The 18,126-nt window shown below is 47.3% G+C and overlaps 1 protein-coding gene across 3 annotated transcripts in view; it reads left to right on the top strand.

Annotated features, from left to right (window-relative positions):
* LOC122433865 (UL16-binding protein 3-like) overlaps nt 1–17,547 on the top strand; it is a 59,289-nt gene extending 41,742 nt beyond the window's left edge. The window contains exons 3-6 of one of the 3 annotated variants that reach the window (XM_043456842.1): nt 720–971; nt 1,198–1,473; nt 15,109–15,241; nt 16,421–17,547. In XM_043456842.1, coding sequence (XP_043312777.1) covers nt 720–971; nt 1,198–1,473; nt 15,109–15,224 — 644 coding nt within the window. In that variant the 3' untranslated portion in view covers nt 15,225–15,241; nt 16,421–17,547. Of the gene's footprint in view, nt 1–719; nt 972–1,197; nt 1,474–2,090; nt 2,224–3,392; nt 4,449–15,108; nt 15,242–16,420 lie in introns of those variants that run through there. The other 2 variants (XM_043456843.1, XM_043456844.1) reach the window with 2 other exon arrangements.
* Nucleotides 17,548–18,126: the final 579 nt, after the last annotated feature.

The following is an 18,126-nucleotide window of genomic DNA, read 5'->3' as shown; positions in this document are numbered from 1 at the left end:
TTCTCATCCACGCTTTCCTCTCAGGCTCCCTAGAGTCCATCAGGCTTTCCCATGGAGCTGGTGGACTGCACACACTCCTGCCCTTCCACACCGTGTCCGCCCTGGCAGATTCACTTCTCTGAGCCTTGGATCCTCTCCTCTATCTCCTGCCTTGGAAGTTCTGGACTTTCTCTTTCATGCCATGTGGGCCAGGCCTTTCTCCAGGCTTCCAAGTCCCATCCTAGTGGAGTCCCATCCAAGTCTCCCCGGCCTTGCTAAGCCCAGTGACCTATAATTATTAACTCTCCCTTGTCCAGCTTTGGGTTCTGTGCTCATCCTCCCCACCCCCACCCCCACTGGCTGTGATCCGCTTCCTCAGGAACAGCCCCCTTACCCTCTGCATCTCCCACAGACACTCAGAGATAACCTGACATCCTCTGAGTTTGGGCCTTTCCTTCTGAACCAGCCTGGCCCATCCCTGGGAAACGAATGTGTTGGTTCGTCCCACGTGGGAAGCTTGTAAGCAGAGTGGAAACGGGGCGTCTCCAGGGCTGTGTGGTTTCTTGCCTGCCTGAGGCTTCATCGTCTTTCTCAGTCGTGCCTGGTGAGGGTGGGGGGCAGGCGGGGGTCCTGCTCTGTCAGCCCAGCCTGCAGCCTTCCTCTGCTGTCACAGACCTGGGGGAGGAGGCCTATGGGTCTTCTTCTCCCAAACTCACCCTCTCTGCGGTTTGCCTTCACAGACGCTCACTCTCTGTTCTATAACTTCACCATCGATCCTCAGCCCAGACCTGGACAGCCGTGGTGTGAAGTTCAAGGCCATGTGGACAGAGAGGTTTTTCTCTCCTATGATTGTGGTCATGCTAAGATCATATTCACAAGTCCATTGGGAGAAGAAGTGAAAACCATAAAGGCCTGGGAAACACAGATCGAAACACTTGGAGACATCAGGGACCACCTGCTTGACTTTACACTGGAGAAACACACGGTCATGGGTAAGTTAGAAAGTCCAAGTACAGGAGGAACAGATTGGGGCTTAAAAATACAGTTGGATGTTGGTCCTTCCCTAGTCGTCCAGTGGAAAGAGCAGCTGTTGCATGAGAGACCAGGGCCAGATCAGCTGGGCCCAGGGGACGTGGACCTAGGGGAGGTGGACCCAGGTGGGGCAAAGAATCTGTCAAGCCCAGAGGCTGAGCTCTTTCTTTCCCATGGTGGGAGCAGACCCTCTCACCCTGCAGGCCAGGATGACATGTCGCTGTGAGGATGACAGACATATCAGTGGATCCTGGCAGTTTGGCTTGAATGGACAAATGAGCCTCCACTTTGATTCGGAGAATGGACACTGGAGAGTGGATCACCCTGGAGGCAGATGGATGAAAGAGAAGTGGGGGAATGACAGAGCTGTGACCAAGTTCCTGAAGAAGGTCTCCATGGGAGACTGTCCGGCCTGGCTTCAGGCTTTCATGGTGCGCTGGGAGAAAATGTTGAAGACCTCAGGTAAGTGAGAAGGGAGAAGACAGTGACAGTCCCTTCATGGTGACATGGACCCTGTGTGTGTGTGTGTGTGTGTGTGTGTTTGAGAAACTGATCCATCAGAGGTGAGTTGTGCTGGGATAACAATGAACCGGGGATGCTCTGTCATCCTCCTTCCTCTTCCCCCTCCTGACGTCTCTCCTCACAGCACAGGCCTTTGGAAGATTGAACATGGATTTTTGCTGATGCGAAGCCTGTAGACATCTTTTTGATTTCTGGGATTTATTTCTCACTCTACCCTCTTTCCAGAATCTTCTTTTAAATGTCACCAATCCTCCTTCTGGAAATCTGTCAATACACCTCTGCTCTCAGCTCCTGAGGACTCCATCCTCACGTCACCATCTCTGATGTCACAGCAGGACTGAGTGGCTGTGTTGGAAACCTTGCTCCCCCATTAGCTGTCAGAGCCCTGTGAGGACTGGGCTCCTCCTTTCCCCCCATCTCTCCTGAGGATCTATCACTGGGGCCTCCATGTGATGGGTGTAAACTGTCTGCACAGTAGGGGTACCTGAGTTGGGGGCGAGGAGGCATCTGCTGAGTTTGCGGTCTGGACAAGTGCATCACTCTTATTCTCCTTGCAGCATCACCGACCATGGGCCCCCCTACAGTCCAGCCCACGGCCACAGCCATCAAGTCCAAAGCCTGGATCCTCCCTTTGGTCCTCACCAGTTTCATCATAACTGTCTTCCTGGGCTGAGTCCTTTCAAGGAACAGGTACTGAGGGCAGAATCCAGAGGGAAGGCAGGGGCACAGGGCCTGGTGTGAGGACGGGGAAGGTGAATCCCAGCTGACCGCCACCGCTCACTGTACCTCCATGTCCTGAAAATGAGCAGGTGGATAAGACCCCATGTCACCTGAGAGCAGAACTCAAACAAACTCAGCCCTGAGATCTGAGAGGTCCCCACTGTCAGGTGACATTGTGAACAGGACGGGGCCCTCCCTAGGCTGAGGGCCTATTGATGCTGAAAGGGTTGAGCCACGTCCCCTGACTGAGCACAGACTGCTGGCTGGCAGGGCCCAGGGTGGGTGGTGTGAGAACAGCAGGCGCTCAGGGCGAGGGCAGGACTCCCGGGGCTGAGAGCAGCATGGGGGCTCCACATGACGTGTCAGCGGGGAGGGGACCCACCCAGGGGCCAAGATGAGAGGGGCTGGGCTCTCATCCCAGGAGGAAGGGCAGGAAGGCCTTTGCAGACCCAACTCCAAAGGCCTGTTCTCACCGGAAGTGGCTTGGGCCAAGCAGGCAAGGCAGGAGCCCCACAGGAGAGACTGTGGGAAGGGGTGAGGCCAGGCCTGTGCTCCTGGGGCAGCAGCAGTTCTGACTCAGCCTGTGGCCTGCTCGTCACCAGCCTCCTGGGGGCCCAGAGCCTCCATCACTGAGCGGCCTGCCTTGAGCAGAGGTGCCTGGGGATGGTGGGCCTGAGCTGGGGTGGAGGCGCCCAGCTGGGCGGGACCAGGAAGAGATGGGGGGCAGGGACCCTGGTCCTGAGAGCTGTGTGTGCTGCTGGCTCAGAGGCTGGAGGGGAGCGAAGGGAGGAGGTTTGCCTGCAGCCCCCGAGGGCTGTCAGGAGGCAAGGCCCCTCCTCCGGGACCTGCTCCCTGGTCCTTTATGCCCCCCTCAGGGAGGATCCAGACCTGAGTGAAGGGAGCAGATTGATTCCTCACTGGCTCCAGTCCTGAGCCTGAGCAGGGGGTGTCAGGGCCTGGGGTGACTCTGTGATGCAGGAAGGAAGGAGCAGGGGACAAGAAGCTGCTGGGCCTGGGGTGGGGGTGGGGGTGGAGGACATAGGAGCCCCTCAGTGAGGGCGGGGCTGGAGGGGGGCAGCCCCAGGAAAGGGACAGGATTCCTCAACCCCAGAGGACCAAGGCCTCTTTCTTTTCTGCAGGTGATGCTGCTCCTAGGAAGCCCGACAGGTGCTCTCCGGCCTCAGGCCTCAGTCTTTGCTTGGCCGCCTTGGTTCCCCTTCTGCTCACTTTAGAGCCAGGAGGTCAGACCCAGGAGTTCGGAGCCTGCCTTCCCGTTGTGATGACAAGTGGCTGCGCTGTCTCGTATCTCTTCTCACATCTGGGGAACAGACTCCTCAGTCTCTTTTTATTCCCCCAACTGATTTTACCTCTTTTTCTTGGTGCTAAGTGATGGAATCCATGCACCTAAATGTTCAGCTACTTGAACAAGAAATCTCCACAAATAGGAAACTTTCTGTTTTCTTCCAGTTTGTGAAAAATCAGACTCTTTTCTGTATGGCAATCTCATTGTTGCAAATGGTGATAATATAAGAAAAATACCATCTGCTATTACAGGACTCAGGGATTCTTTCTATGTTCAGAGAAAAAACTTCAGAGTATTTTCAACAAAACAAAATACTATGCCTGAATGTCTCTTTTAGTCATTTTATTTCCTAATATGAATATTTAAGTTAGTATCTCGCTATTGCAAAAGACATGAATACTTCAAGTTTCTTTTTCTAATCAAGGAGGGACCTTGGGACATTTCACCCTTTTTCCACCTTTTGGGATTAAATAGAACTGATGATTCAGCTACAGTTATTGTGAAAGCAGAGAGTAAACAGAACCCTCTTAAACTAACATGCAGTCTAGCTGTCGATCCCAATCCTGATACCTGGATCCAAAGACATATCCTGGAACTTGTGCAATGAAATCATTTTTTATTTCATCAAGATCTGCATCCTCAGTAGTGACTCTGCTGTGTTCCTCTGTGCCTCCCCCTCTCGAAGGATAAGCCAGACTTCACAGCACAAACTATATCTGTTTTGAAAAGTAGATTTATTTCCCCATTGACAGAGGATCATATTCAGAATAGATAATGAATTACTACAAATAAAGAAGATAAATTGTACCTTTTTGGCCACTGATTGAGCTGTTCACATATGGTGAATTGTTGTTCAGTCGCTAAGTTATGTCCAACTCTGTGACCCAATGAACTGCAGCCCACTGTCTCCGGAGTTTGCTCAAACTCATGTCCATTGAGTCGCTGATGCCATCCAATCATCTCATCCTCTGTTGCCTTATTCTCCTCCTGCCCACAGTCTTTCCCAGCATCAGGGTCTTTCCAGTGACTTGGCTCTTCACACCAGGAAGGCAAAGTATTGGAGTTTCATCTTCAGCATCAGTCTTCCAATGAATATTCAGGGTTGATTTCCTCTACGATGGACTGGTTTGCTCTCCTTGCAGTCCAAGGGCCTCTCAAGTGCCTTAACTAGCACCACAATTCAAAAGCATCATTTATTCAGGGCTCAACCTTCTTTATGGTCTGATTCTCACATACGTGCATGACTACTGGAAAATCCATAGCTTTGACGGGATGGACCTTTATCGGCAAAGTGATGTCTTTGAGTTGCACATTCTACTCAGCATCTTTCTTTTTTCTTCTCAAACCAATTTTACCATTTGACCTTGATGATCAGTTTTGCTTTCTTATCATGCTTGTGTTCACTGGAGGAGCACTTTTGATTTCCTTTAAGTACTTTTCCTTTGCATTCACAACTTGACCAACTGTTTGGTGGGAAAGGCCTAGCTTCTGGCCTGTCTTGGCTTTTGACATGTCTTTTTCAAAAGCTTAACTATTTCTACCCTTGGATTTAAAGTGAAAGGTGTTTGATTCTTCCTCTCACTCGGACATGTAGAGGCCACTGTAACGTTATTTTTTTCTTCTTTTAAGCTTTTCTTCCAAGGAGCATCTTTTCATTTCTTAATTAAAATCAATTTTCATTTAATGGCTGCAGTCACCTTCCACAGTGATTTTGGAGCCCTAGAAAATAATATCTGCTTCTGTTTCCACCTTTTCCCCGTATTATTGCCATGAAGTGATGGCCCCGGATGCCAAACTCTTAGTTTTTAGAATGTTCAGTTTTAAGCCAGAGTTTTCATCCTCCTTCACCTCCCCCAGAAGGCTCTTTAGATCCTCTTTGCTTTTTGCCATGTGGGTGGTATCATCTGCACATCTGAGGTGGTTGTTAATTCTCCCGCAATCTTGAATCCAGCTTGGGCTTCATCTAGCCCAGCGTTTCACATGATGTACTCTGCACAGAAGTTAGATAAGCAGAGTGACAACACACAGCTTTGACATACTCTTTTCCCAATTTGAACCACTCCATTGTTCCATGTCCGGTTCTGACTATTGCTTCTTATCCTACATGCAGGCTTCTCAGGAGACAGGTCCGGTGGTCCGGTATTCCCATCTCTTTAAGAATTTTCCACAGATTGTTGTGATCCACACAGTCAAAGGCTCTAGCATAGTCAGTGAAGCAGAAGTAGATATTTTTCTGGAATTCCTTACTTCTTCTGTGATCCAGCACATGTTGGCAATTTGATCTCTGTTTCCTCTACCTTCTAAATCCAGTATGTACGTTGGGAAGTTCTTGGTTCATGTACTGCTGAGGCCTAACTTGAGGATTTTGAGAATGACCTTGCTGTGAAATGTGTACACTGGTATGGTAGTTTGAACATTCTTTACGTTGGAATGAAAACTGACCATTTCCAGTCCTGCAACCATTGTGGAGTTTTCCAGATATTAAGTGCATATTGAGTGCAGCATTTTAACAGCATCATCATTTAGGATTTTATTTTTATTTTTTATAAAGAGTATTTTATTTATTTTTTTAGTTGTGTTTTTTCTCTATTTTATTTTTAATTATTTATTTTACTTTACAAAATTGTATTGGTTTTGCCATACACTGACTTGAATCCGCCATGGGTGTACATGTATTCCCCATCCTGAACCCCCCTCCCAACTCCCTCCCCATCGCATCCATCTGGGTCATCCCAGTGCACCAGCCCCGAGCATCCTGTATCATACATCAAACCTGGACTGGTGATTCGTTTCACATATGATAATTTACATGTTTCAAGGCCATTCTCCCATATCATCCCACCCTCGCCCCCTCCCACAGAGTCCAAAAGACTCTTCAACACATCTGTGTCTCTCTTGCTGTCTCGCTTACGTGGTTATCGTTACCATCTTTCTAAATTCCATATATATGCATTAGTATACTGTATTGGCATTTTTCTTTCTGACTTACTTCACTCTGTATAACAGGCTCCAGTTTCATCCATCTCATTAGAACTGATTCAAATGGCTCCTTTTTAATGGCTGAGTAATATTCCATTGTGTATATGTACCACAGCTTTCTTATCCATTCGTCTGCTGATGGACGTCTAGGTTGCTTCCATGTCCTGGCTATTATAAACAGTGCTGCGATGAGCATTGGGGTGCATGTGTCTCTTTCAGTTCTGGTTTCCTCGGTGTGTATGCCCAGCAGTGGAATTGCTGGGTCATATGGCAGTTCTATTTCCAGTTTTTTAAGGAGTCTCCACACTGTTCTCCATAGTGGCTGTAATTGTTTGCATTCCCACCAACAGTGTAAGAGAGTTTCCATTTCTCCACACCCTCTCCAGCATTTATTTCTTGTAGACTTTTGGATAGCAGCCATTCTGGCTGGCCTGAGATGGTACCTCATTGAGGTTTTGATTTGCATTTCTTTGATAATGAGTGATGTTGAGCATCTTTTCATGTGTTTGTTAGCCATCTGTATGTCTTCTTTGGAGAAATGTCTGTTTCATTTAGGATTTTAAATCACTTAGCTGGAATTTGATCACCTTCACTAGCTATGTTCTTAGTAATTCTTCCTAAGGCCCACTTGACTTCACACTCCAAGATATCTGCCTCTAGATGGGTGACCACATCATCCTGGTTATCCAGGTCATTAAGACCTTTTTGTACACTGCTTCTATTTTTGCCACCCCTTTTTATTTATTTATTTATTTTTTAAAGAAGAGTGATTTTATTATTATTTTTTTCCTCTCTCTCTCTTTTTTTTCCCCCTTTATTTATTTATTTATTTTTTCAGTGGGTTTTGTCATACATTGACATGAATCAGCCATAGATTTACACATATTCCCCATCCCGATCCCCCTCCCACCTCCCTCTCCACCCGATTCCTCTGGGTCTTCTCAGTGCACCAGGCCCGAGCACTTGTCTCATGCATCCCACCTGGGCTGGTGATCTGTTTCACCATAGATAATATACATGCTGTTCTTTCGAAACATCCCACCCTCACCTTCTCCCACAGAGTTCAAAAGTCTGATCTGTACTTCTGTGTCTCTTTTTCTGTTTTGCATATAGGGTTGTTGTTACCATCTTTCTAAATTCCATATATATGTGTTAGTATGCTGTAATGTTCTTTATCTTTCTGGCTTACTTCACTCTGTATAAGGGGCTCCAGTTTCATCCATCTCATTAGAACTGATTCAAATGAATTCTTTTTAACGGCTGAGTAATATTCCATGGTGTATATGTACCACAGCTTCCTTATCCATTCATCTGCTGATGGGCATCTAGGTTGCTTCCATGTCCTGGCTATTATAAACAGTGCTGCGATGAACATTGGGGTGCACGTGTCTCTTTCAGATCTGGTTTCCTTGGTGTGTATGCCCAGAAGTGGGATTGCTGGGTCATATGGCAGTTCTGTTTCCAGCTTTTTAAGAAATCTCCACACTGTTTTCCATAGCGGCTGTACTAGTTTGCATTCTCACCAACAGTGTAAGAGGGTTCCCTTTTCCCCACACCCTCTCCAGCATTTCTTGCTTGTAGACTTTTGGATAGCAGCCATCCTGACTGGCGTGTAATGGTACCTCATTGTGGTTTTGATTTGCATTTCTCTGATAACGAGTGATGCTGAGCATCTTTTCATGTGTTTGTTAGCCATCTATATGTCTTCTTTGGAGAAATGTCTGTTTAGATCTTTGGCCCATTTTTTGATTGGGTCATTTATTTTTCTGGAATTGAGCTGCAGGAGCTTCTTGTATATTTTTGAAATTAATCCTTTGTCTGTTGCTTCGTTTGCTATTGTTTTCTCCCATTCTGATGGCTGTCTTTTCACGTTACTTATAGTTTCCTCTGCTGTGCAAAAGCTTTGAAGTTTCATTAGGTCCCATTTGTTTAGTTTTGCTTTTCTTTCCAATATTCTGGGAGGTGGGTCATAGAGGATCCTGCTGTGATTTATGTCGGAGAGTGTTTTGCCTATGTTCTCCTCTAGGAGTTTTATAGTTTCTGGTCTTACATTTAGATCTTTAATCCATTTTGAGTTTATTTTTGTGTATGGTGTTAGAAAGTGTTCTAGTTTCATTCTTTTACAAGTGGTTGACCAGCTTTCCCAGCACCACTTGTTAAAGAGGTTGTCTTTCTTCCATTGTATATCCTTGCCTCCTTTGTCAAAGATAAGGTGTCCATAACTTTGTAGATTTATCTCTGGGCTTTCTATTCTGTTCCATTGATCTATATTTCTGTCTTTGTGCCAGTACCATACTGTCTTGATGACTGTGGCTTTGTAGTATAGTCTGAAGTCAGGCAGGTTGATTCCTCCAGTTCCATTCTTCTTTCTCAAGATTACTTTTTGCCACCCCTTTTTAATCTCTTCTGCTTCTGTCAGCTCCTTGCAGGTTCTGTCTTATATTGTGTCCATCTTTGCATGAAAGTTCCCTTGGTATCTCGAATTTTCTTGAAGAGAGCTCTAGTCTTTCCCTTCCTATTTTTTTCCTCTATTTGCATTGATCATCTAGGAAGCCTTTCTTACCTCTTCTTGCTATTCTTGGGAATTCTGCATTCAGATGGATAGATCTTTCCTTTTCTCCTTCTCCTTTCACGTCTCTTCTTTTCTCAGCTATTTGTAAGGCCTCCTCAGACAATCATTTTTTCTTCTTGCATTTCTTTTTCTTGGGGATGGTTTTCGTCAGCACCTTCTGTACAGTGTCATAAACCTCCGTCCATAGTTCTTCAGACACTTTATGTACCACATACAATCCCTTGAATCTATTGGCACTTCCACTGTATAATCATAAGAGATTTGATTTAGGTCATAGCTGAATGGCCTAGTGGTTTTTCCTACTTTCTTCAATTTAAGTCTAAATTTTGCAATAGGGAGCTCATGATCTGAGCCACAGTCAGCTCCTGATCTTGCTTTTACTGACTGTATAGAGGTTCTCCACCTTTGGCTACAAGGAATATAATCTGTCTGATTTCAGTACTAACCATCTGGTGATGTCCATGTGTAGAGTCTTCTCTTGTTTTGTTGGAAAAGTGTTTTTGCTATGACTAGTGTGTTCTCTTGGCAAAACTCAAAATAGTCTTTTCTTGCCTTCATTTTATACTCCAAGGCCAAACTTGCCTGTTCCTTCAGGAATCTCTTGACTTGCTACTTTTTCATTCCAATCCCTTATGATGAAAAGGACATGATTTTTGGTGTTAGTTCTAGCAGGTCATGTAGGTCTTCATAGAAGCATAAACCTGTGAAAAGACTGAACATATCCCGAATAATCAACCTGACAAAAAAAATGCTGGGATACACTCACATATTCATATAACTGACAGCCTTTTAAATAAATCTAGATCAAGTGGTGCAGGAAATGCAATAAGAAGAGTTTTCTTACATTGTTTGTAGGAGTAAAATTGAATCGTGTCTTGAGCTGTCTATTTCACTATATCCCAACATTAGATCTTTAGTCCATCCTACTACACAGTCAACCCAATGTTAGTTCCAGATGGAAAAAGTGGACCAAAAGCCATATAGATACAAGACAACCTCAGAGGTATTCCAGGCTGTGTTCCAGACCAGGGCAATATATTGAATATCATAGTAAAGTGAATCACACAAACTTTTCATTTCCCAGTATGTATATAGTTTTGTTGACACTGAAGTCTAAGTGTGCAATAGCTTTATGACTAAATAAATAATATAAAGAGTTTAATTAACAACTCTTTGTTTCTAAAATAAAGTAGTTTGAGCATCATCTGTGCCCTCACGAGTCAAAATCTTTTTGCTGGTGGAGGGTCTTATCTCAGTGTCTATGACTGCTGACTGATCAGGGTGGTGGTTGCTGAAGGTTGGGGTGGGCAGGGCAATTTCTGAAAAGAAGACAACAGTGAAGTTTGCCACATCGTCTGACTCTTCCTTTGACAGATTTCTCTGGAGCATGCAGTGCTCTTTAACAGCGTTTTTACCCATAGTAGAACTCCTTTCAAAACTGGAGGTAATCCTCTGCAGTCTGCTGCTGCGTTTTTCAACTAAGTTTATGTTATGTTCTAAATCCTTTGTTGTCATTTCAACAATCTTCATAGCTTCTTCACCAAGAGCAGTGTCTGTCTCAAGAAAATGCTTTACTTGCTCATGCATAAGATGAACTCTCATTCTTTCCAGCTTTATGATGCAATTGCAGCCACTCAGCCACATCTTCAGGCTCTACTTCTAATTCTAGCTCCCTTCTTGTTTCCACTACATCTGCAGTTACTTCCTCCAGTGATTTTTTGAACCCCTCAAAGTCATCTGTGAAGGTAGGAATCACCTTCTCCCAGACTCGCCTTAATGTTGATATTTCACCCTATTCCCATGATTCAGTGTTTTCAATGGAATCTGTAATGATGAATCCACTGTAGGGGGACTTCCCTGGTGGTCTAGTGATGAAGAATCCTCCTTGCAATGCAAGGAATAGTGGCTTGATCCCTGTTCAGGGGACTAAGGTCCCACATGCTGCCGAGCAACTAAGCCCACGTGTTGCGACTACTGAGCCCAGGCACCGAAACTAGGGAGTCTGTGTGCTGCGATGAAGGATGATGCATGACCCAGCAAAGATCCTGTGTGCCTCAACTAAGACCCGTGCAGACTAAGAGATAATTTTTTTTTTTTAGAAAAGACTGTAGACTTTTTTTAAAAATGAATTCAGTCCAGAAAGTTTTCAGTTGACTTGGCTCAGATCCAGGAGAGGAATAACTATCTATGCAGCTACAGACTTAGAATGTATTTCGTCAGTACTGTTACTTGAGCATCAAAATCACTCCTTGAGCCATGTGCTGCAGACCGGATGTTGTGTTGGCAGCCATGAAGACAACATGGATCTCATTGTACTTCTCCATCAGATTCTTGGATGCTTTGTCAATCAGCAGTAATATTTTGACAGGAATCTTTCATTAGGTCTCAACACTGGAGTTAAAATACTTGACCACCAATGTTGTGAACAGACGTGCTATCATCCAGGCTTCATTGTTTCATTTACAGAGCACAGGCAGATCAGATTCAGCTCAATTCTAAAGGGCCTTAGAATTTTCCAAGTGATAAATGACCATCGATTTCCCGTAATCTGCTGCAAACAGTCCTTATCAAGAGAATCAGCCTGTTTTGGGAATCTTTAAAGCCAGGCATGGACTACTCCTCTCCAGGTATCAAAGTCCAGGTGGGCATCTTCTTCCAATAGGTGGCTCTTTTGTCTGCACTGCAAATGTCTAACTTAGTGTGGTCACCTTCATAGATTATCTCAGCTTGGATAATTTGCGGCAGCTTCTATGTCAGGTCTTGTACTACACTCTGCACTTCATTTTATGGAGATGTCTTCTTTCCATAAACTTCATGAACCACCACCCTGCTATCTTCAAATTTTTCTTCTGCAGCTTTTTCACCTCTCTTAGCTTTAATAGAAATTAAGAGAGTTAGGGCTTTGATTGCAACTAGGCTTTGGTCTCAGAAAATATTGTTGCTGGCTGGATCTTCTACCCAGACCCATAAAACTTTTTTCATATCAGCAATAAGGATGTTTTACGTTCTCAGAAACAGACTCCTGGAAAGGGATAGTTAGGGAGTTTTGGAAGGTCATGTACACACTGCTCTACTTAAAATGGATAACCATCAAGGACCTATGTATGGCATATGGTGTGTCTGTGTGTGCACACTCTGTGTGTGTCCAACTCTTTCTGTCCTCATAGACTGTACCCTGCCAGCTCCTCTGTCCTTGGAATATTCCAGGCAAGAATACTGGAGTAGGTTGCCCTTTCCTTCTCCAGGGGATTTTCCCAGCGCAGGGGTCGAACCCACAACTCTGCTCAGTGTTATGTGGCTGCCTGTCAGGAGGGGAGTCTGGGGAGAATGGATACATGTATGTACATGGCTGAGTCCCTTAGCTGTTTACCTGAAACTATCCCAAAACTGTTTGTTAGTCAGCTACACCCAATAAAGCATAAAGTCTTTCAAAACTAGACTGTTCTTAGTTGAGTATTTGGAGCAAATTCTGGGACAAAAATGAAAAAGAGATGAAAATCCCAACTGCCACTTTTGAAGAGCCCAGAGCAAAAGCAGCATGCCTCACATGCCCCCAGCGCACAATAACACTTAAGGGACCAGCCAGTCACCTAAGCCATCCCTCTGACTGACCTCTGGGCACACCCCTCCCCTCACCCCATAGAAGGAACCAGCTCGCCCCACCACCTCGGAGAGTGAGCAAGCAAGGAACCTGTCATTTGTTCTCACTCCCCTCTGCCGCAATAGGAGCCCCAATTAAGCCTTGCCTCAATTTATTTTGATTAAGAAGTTTGATTTATTTCTATTGTCTTTCCTTTGATTGATTTCTATTGATTAAGGTGGCCAAGAGCCCTGGTGTTTAACAATTTGGGGACAAGAGACACATGGGGTCTGGGGGGAGGACAGGATGCAGGCTTCGGTGGGGCACAAGTTGGTGGGTTCAGTCGATCGATGTGTCAGGGAAAGACACATGCATAGGCCTGGGAGACAGGGGCATGGGTTTAATCTCTGGGAAGAGGCAATACCCGGTGGAGGAGGCTGGTGAAGAGGCAAGTGACTGGGAGAGCAGGAGAAAGACAGAAGGACAGCGTTAGAGTCCTGGTCAGGACAGCCAGGTCGGGGACGACGGGCCTCTCTGGACAGGCCTGGCCTTTCTCCAGGCTTCCAAGACCCATCCTAGTGGGAGATCACCACGTCTCCCCAGCCTTGCTAAGCCCGGTGACCCGTAATTATTAACTCTCCCTTCTCCAGCTTTGGGTTCTGTGCTCATCCTCTCCACCCACACCCCCACTGGCTGTGATCTGCTTCCTCAGGAACAGCCCCCTTACCCTCTGCATCTCCCACAGGACACTCAGAGAGAACCTGACATCCTGTGGGTTTGGGCCTTTCCTTCTGAACCAGCCTGGCCCATCCCTGGGAAACGTATTTGTTGGATAGTGCCACCTGGGGAGCTGTGAGCAGAGTGGAAATGGGGCGTATCCAGGGCTGTGGGGTTTCTTGCCTGCCTGAGGCTTTGCCGCCTTCCTCAGTCGTGCCTAGTGAGGGTGGGGGGCAGGCGGGGGTCCTGCTCTGTCAGCCCAGCCCGCAGCCTTCCTCTGCTGTCACAGCCCTGGGGGAGGAGGCCCACGGGTCTTCTTCTCCCACCCTCACCCTCTCTGCGGTTTGCCTTCACAGATGCTCACTCTCTGTCCTATAACTTCACCATCGATCCTCAGCCCAGACCTGGACAGCTGTGGTAACTTTGAAGGTGATGTGGACAGAGAGGTTTTTCTGTCCTATGATTGTGGTCATGCTAAGATCATATTCACTAGTCCATTGGGAGAAGAAGTGAAAACCATGAAGTCCTGGGACACAGATCGAAACTCTCAGAGACATCAGGGACCATCTGCGTGACTTTACACTGGAGAAACCCAGGGTCATGGGTAAGTTAGAGAGTCCAAGTACAGGAGGAGCAGATCGGGGCTTAAAATGCAGTTGGATGTCGGTCCTTCCCTAGTCGTCCAGTGGAAAGAGCAAGTGTTGCATGAGAGACCAGGGTCAGATCAGCTGGGCCCAGGGGACGTGGACCTAGGGGAGGTGGACCCAGGTGGGGCAAAGAATCTGTCAAGCCCAGAGGCTGAGCTCTTTCTTTCCCATGGTGGGAGCAGACCCTCTCACCCTGCAGGCCAGGATGACATGTCGCTGTGAGGATGACAGACACATCAGTGGATCCTGGCAGTTTGGCTTGAATGGACAAATGAGCCTCACTTTGATTCGGAGAATGGACACTGGAGAGTGGATCACCCTGGAGGCAGATGGATGAAAGAGAAGTGGGGGAATGACAGAGCTGTGACCAAGTTCCTGAAGAAGATCTCCATGGGAGACTGTGGGGCCTGGCTTCAGGCTTTCATGGGGCGTTGGGAGAAAATGTTGAAGACCTCGGGTAAGTGAGAAGGGAGGAGAAAGTGACAGTCCCCTCGTGGTGACATGGACCCTGTGTTGTGTGTGTGTGTTTGAGATACTGATCTGTCAGAGGTGAGTTGTCCTGGGAGAACAATGACCCGGGGATGCTCTGTCATCCTCCTTCTTCTTCCCCCTCCTGACGTCTTTCCTCACAGCACAGGCCTTTCTGCGACTGAACATGGATTTTTGCTGATCCCAAACCTGTAGACATCTTTTTGATTTCTGGGATTTATTTCTCACTGTATCCTCTTTCCAGAATCTTCTTTTAAATGTCACCAATCCTGCTTCTGGAAATCTGTCAATACCACCTCTGCTGTCAGCTCCTGAGGACTCCATCCTCATGTCACCGTCTCTGATGTCACAGCAGGACTGAGTGGCTGTGTTGGAAACCTAGCTCCCCCATTAGCCCATGAGGACTGGGCTCCTCCCTTGCCCCCATCTCGCCTGAGGATCTATCAGAGAGGCTTCCATGTGATGGGTGTAAACTGTCTGCACAGTAGGGGTACCTGAGTCAGGGGGGCAAGGAGGCATCTGCCGAGTTTGGGGTCTGCACAATGGGTTCCTCTTACTCTCCTTGCAGCATCACCGACCACGGGCCCCTCTGCAGTCCAGCCCAGGGCCACAGCCATCAAGTCCAAAGCCTGGATCCTCCCCGTGCTCCTCACCAGTTTCATCATAACTGTCTTCCTGGGCTGAGTCCTTTCCAGGAACAGGTACTGAGGGCAGAATCCAGAGGGAAGGAAGGGACACAGGGCCTGGTGTGAGGAGGGGGAAGGTGAATCCCAGCCGACCCCTGCCCCTCACTGAACCTCCTCATCATGGAAATGAGCAGGGGGATAAGACCCCATGTCACCTGAGAGCAGAACTCGGACAAACTCAGCCCTGAGATCTGAGAGGTCCTCACTATCAGGTGACATTGTGAAAAGGGAGGGGCCCTCGCTAGGCTGAGGGCCTATTGATGCTGAAAGGGTTGAGCCACGTCCCCTGACTGAGCACAGACCGCTGGCTGGCAGGGCCCAGGGTGGGTGGTGTGAGAACAGCAGGCGCTCAGGGCGAGGGCAGGACTCCCGGGGCTGAGAGCAGCATGGGGGCTCCACATGACGTGTCAGCGGGGAGGGGACCCACCCAGGGGCCAAGATGAGAGGGGCCGGGCTCTCATCCCAGGAGGAAGGGGTGGGAAGGCCTTTGCAGACCCAACTCCAAAGGCCTGTTCTCACCGGAAGTGGCTTGGGCCAAGCAGGCAAGGCAGGAGCCCCACAGCAGAGACTGTGGGAAGGGGCGAGGCCAGGCCTGTGCTCCTGGGGCAGCAGCAGTTCTGACTCCACCTGTGGCCTGCCCGTCACCAGCCTCCTGGGGACCCAGAGCCTCCATCACTGAGCGGCCTGCCTTGAGCAGAGGTGCCTGGGGATGGTGGGCCTGAGCTGGGGTGGAGGCGCCCAGTGGGCGGGACCAGGAAGAGATGGGGGGCAGGGACCCTGGTCCTGAGAGCTGTGTGTGCTGCTGGCTCAGAGGCTGGAGGGGAGCGAAGGGAGGAGGTTTGCCTGCAGCCCCCCAGGGCTGTCAGGAGGCAAGGCCCCTCCTCCGGGACCTGCTCCCTGGTCCTTTAGGCCCCCCTCGGGGAGGATCTGGACCTGAGTAAAGGAGCAGATTGATTCCTCACTGGCTCCAGTCCTGAGCCTGAGCAGAGGGTGTCAGGGCCTGGGGTGACTCTGTGATGCAGGAAGGAAGGAGGAGGGGACAAGAAGCTGCTGGGCTTGGGGTGGGGGTGGGGGTGGAGGACATAGGAGCCCCTCAGTGAGGGTGGGGCTGGAGGGGGGCTGGGGAGGGGCAGCCCCAGGAAAGTGACAGGATTTCCTCAGTCTCCTGGACCAAGGCCTCTTTCTTTTCTGCAGGAGATGGTGCTCCCAGGAAGCCCGACAGGTGCTCTTCGGCCTCAGGCCTCAGTCTTTGCTTGGCCGCCTTGGTTCCCCTTCTGCTCACTTTAGAGCCAGGAGGTCAGACCCAGGAGTTCGGAGCCTGCCTTCCCGTTGTGATGACAAGTGGCTGCACTGTCTCGTGTCTCTTGTCACATCTGGGGAACAGACTCCTCAGTCTCTTTTTATTCCCCCAACTTCTTTTACCGCTTTCTCTTGGTGCTAAGTGATGGAATCCATGCACCTAAATGTTCAGCTACTTGAACAAGAAATCTCCACAAATAGAACACTTTCTGTTTTCTTCTAGTTTGTGAAACATCAGACTCTTCTCTGTATGGCATTCTCATTGTTGCAAATGGTGATAATGCGAGAAAAATACCATCTGCTATTACAGGACTCGGGGATTCTTTCTGTGTTCAGAGAAACAACTTCACTGTTTTGCACATAACAAAATATTATGTCTGAATGTCTCTTTTAGTGATTTTATTTCCTAATATGAATATTTAAGTCAGTATCTCACTATTGCAAAAGACATAAATACTTCAAGTTTCTTTTTCTAATCAAGGAGGGAACTTGGGACATTTCACCCTTTTCCACCTTACGGGATTAAATACAACTGATGATTCAGCTACATTTATTGTAGAAGGAGAGAATAAAAAGAACGCTCTTAAAGTAACATGCAGTCTAGCTGTCGATCCCAATCATGATACCTGGATCCAAAGTCATATTCTGGAACTTGTGCAATGAAATCTTTTTTGTTTTTTTTTCATCAAGATCTGCATGCTCAGTAGTGACTCTGCTGTGTTCATCTATGCCTCCCCCTCTCCAAGGAGAAGCCAGACTTCACAGCACAAACTATGTCTGTTTTGAAAAGTAGGTTTATTTCCCCATTGACAGAGGATCATATTCAGAATAGATAATGAATTACTACAAATAAAGAAGATAAATTGTACCTTTTTGGCCACTGATTGAGCTGTTCACATATGGTGAATTGTTGTTCGGTCGCTAGATCATGTCGAACTCTGTGACCCCATGAAATGCAGCACATCAGGCTTCCTTGTCTCTCACTATCTCCGGAGTTTGCTCAAACTCACATCCATTGAGTCGCTGATGCCATCCAACCATCTCATCCTATGTTGCCCTATTCTCCTCCTGCCCTCAGTCTTTCCCAGTATCAGGGTCTTTTCCAATGACTTGGCTCTTCACATCAGGGAGGCAAAGTATTGGAGTTTCATCTTCAGCATCAGTCTTCCAATGAATATTCAGGGTTGATTTCCTTTAGGATGGACTGGTTTGATCTCCTTGCAGTCCAAGGGACTCTCAAAAGTCTTATCTAGCACCATATTTCAAAATCATCATTTATTCAGGGCTCAACCTTCTTTATGGTCTGACTCTCACATATGTGCATGACTACTGGAAAATCCATAGCTTTGACAGGATGGACCTTTATTGGCAAAGTGATGTCTTTGAGTTGCACATTCTACTCAGCATCTTTCTTTTTTCTTCTCAAACCAATTTTACCATTTGACTTTGATGGTCAGGTTTGCTTTCTTATCACGCATGTGTTCACTGGAGGACCACTTTTGATTTCCTTTGGGTACTTTTCCTTTGCTTTCACAACTTGACCAACTGTTTGGTGGGAAAGGCCTAGCTTCTGGCCTGTCTTGGCTTTTGACATGTCTTTT

The sequence above is a fragment of the Cervus canadensis genome, chromosome 33 (assembly GCF_019320065.1).
Source record: "Cervus canadensis isolate Bull #8, Minnesota chromosome 33, ASM1932006v1, whole genome shotgun sequence".
In the NCBI taxonomy this organism is placed as follows: domain Eukaryota; kingdom Metazoa; phylum Chordata; class Mammalia; order Artiodactyla; family Cervidae; genus Cervus; species Cervus canadensis.
Note: the sequence above shows the minus strand (reverse complement) of the source record. Positions and strands in the feature narration are given on the sequence as shown.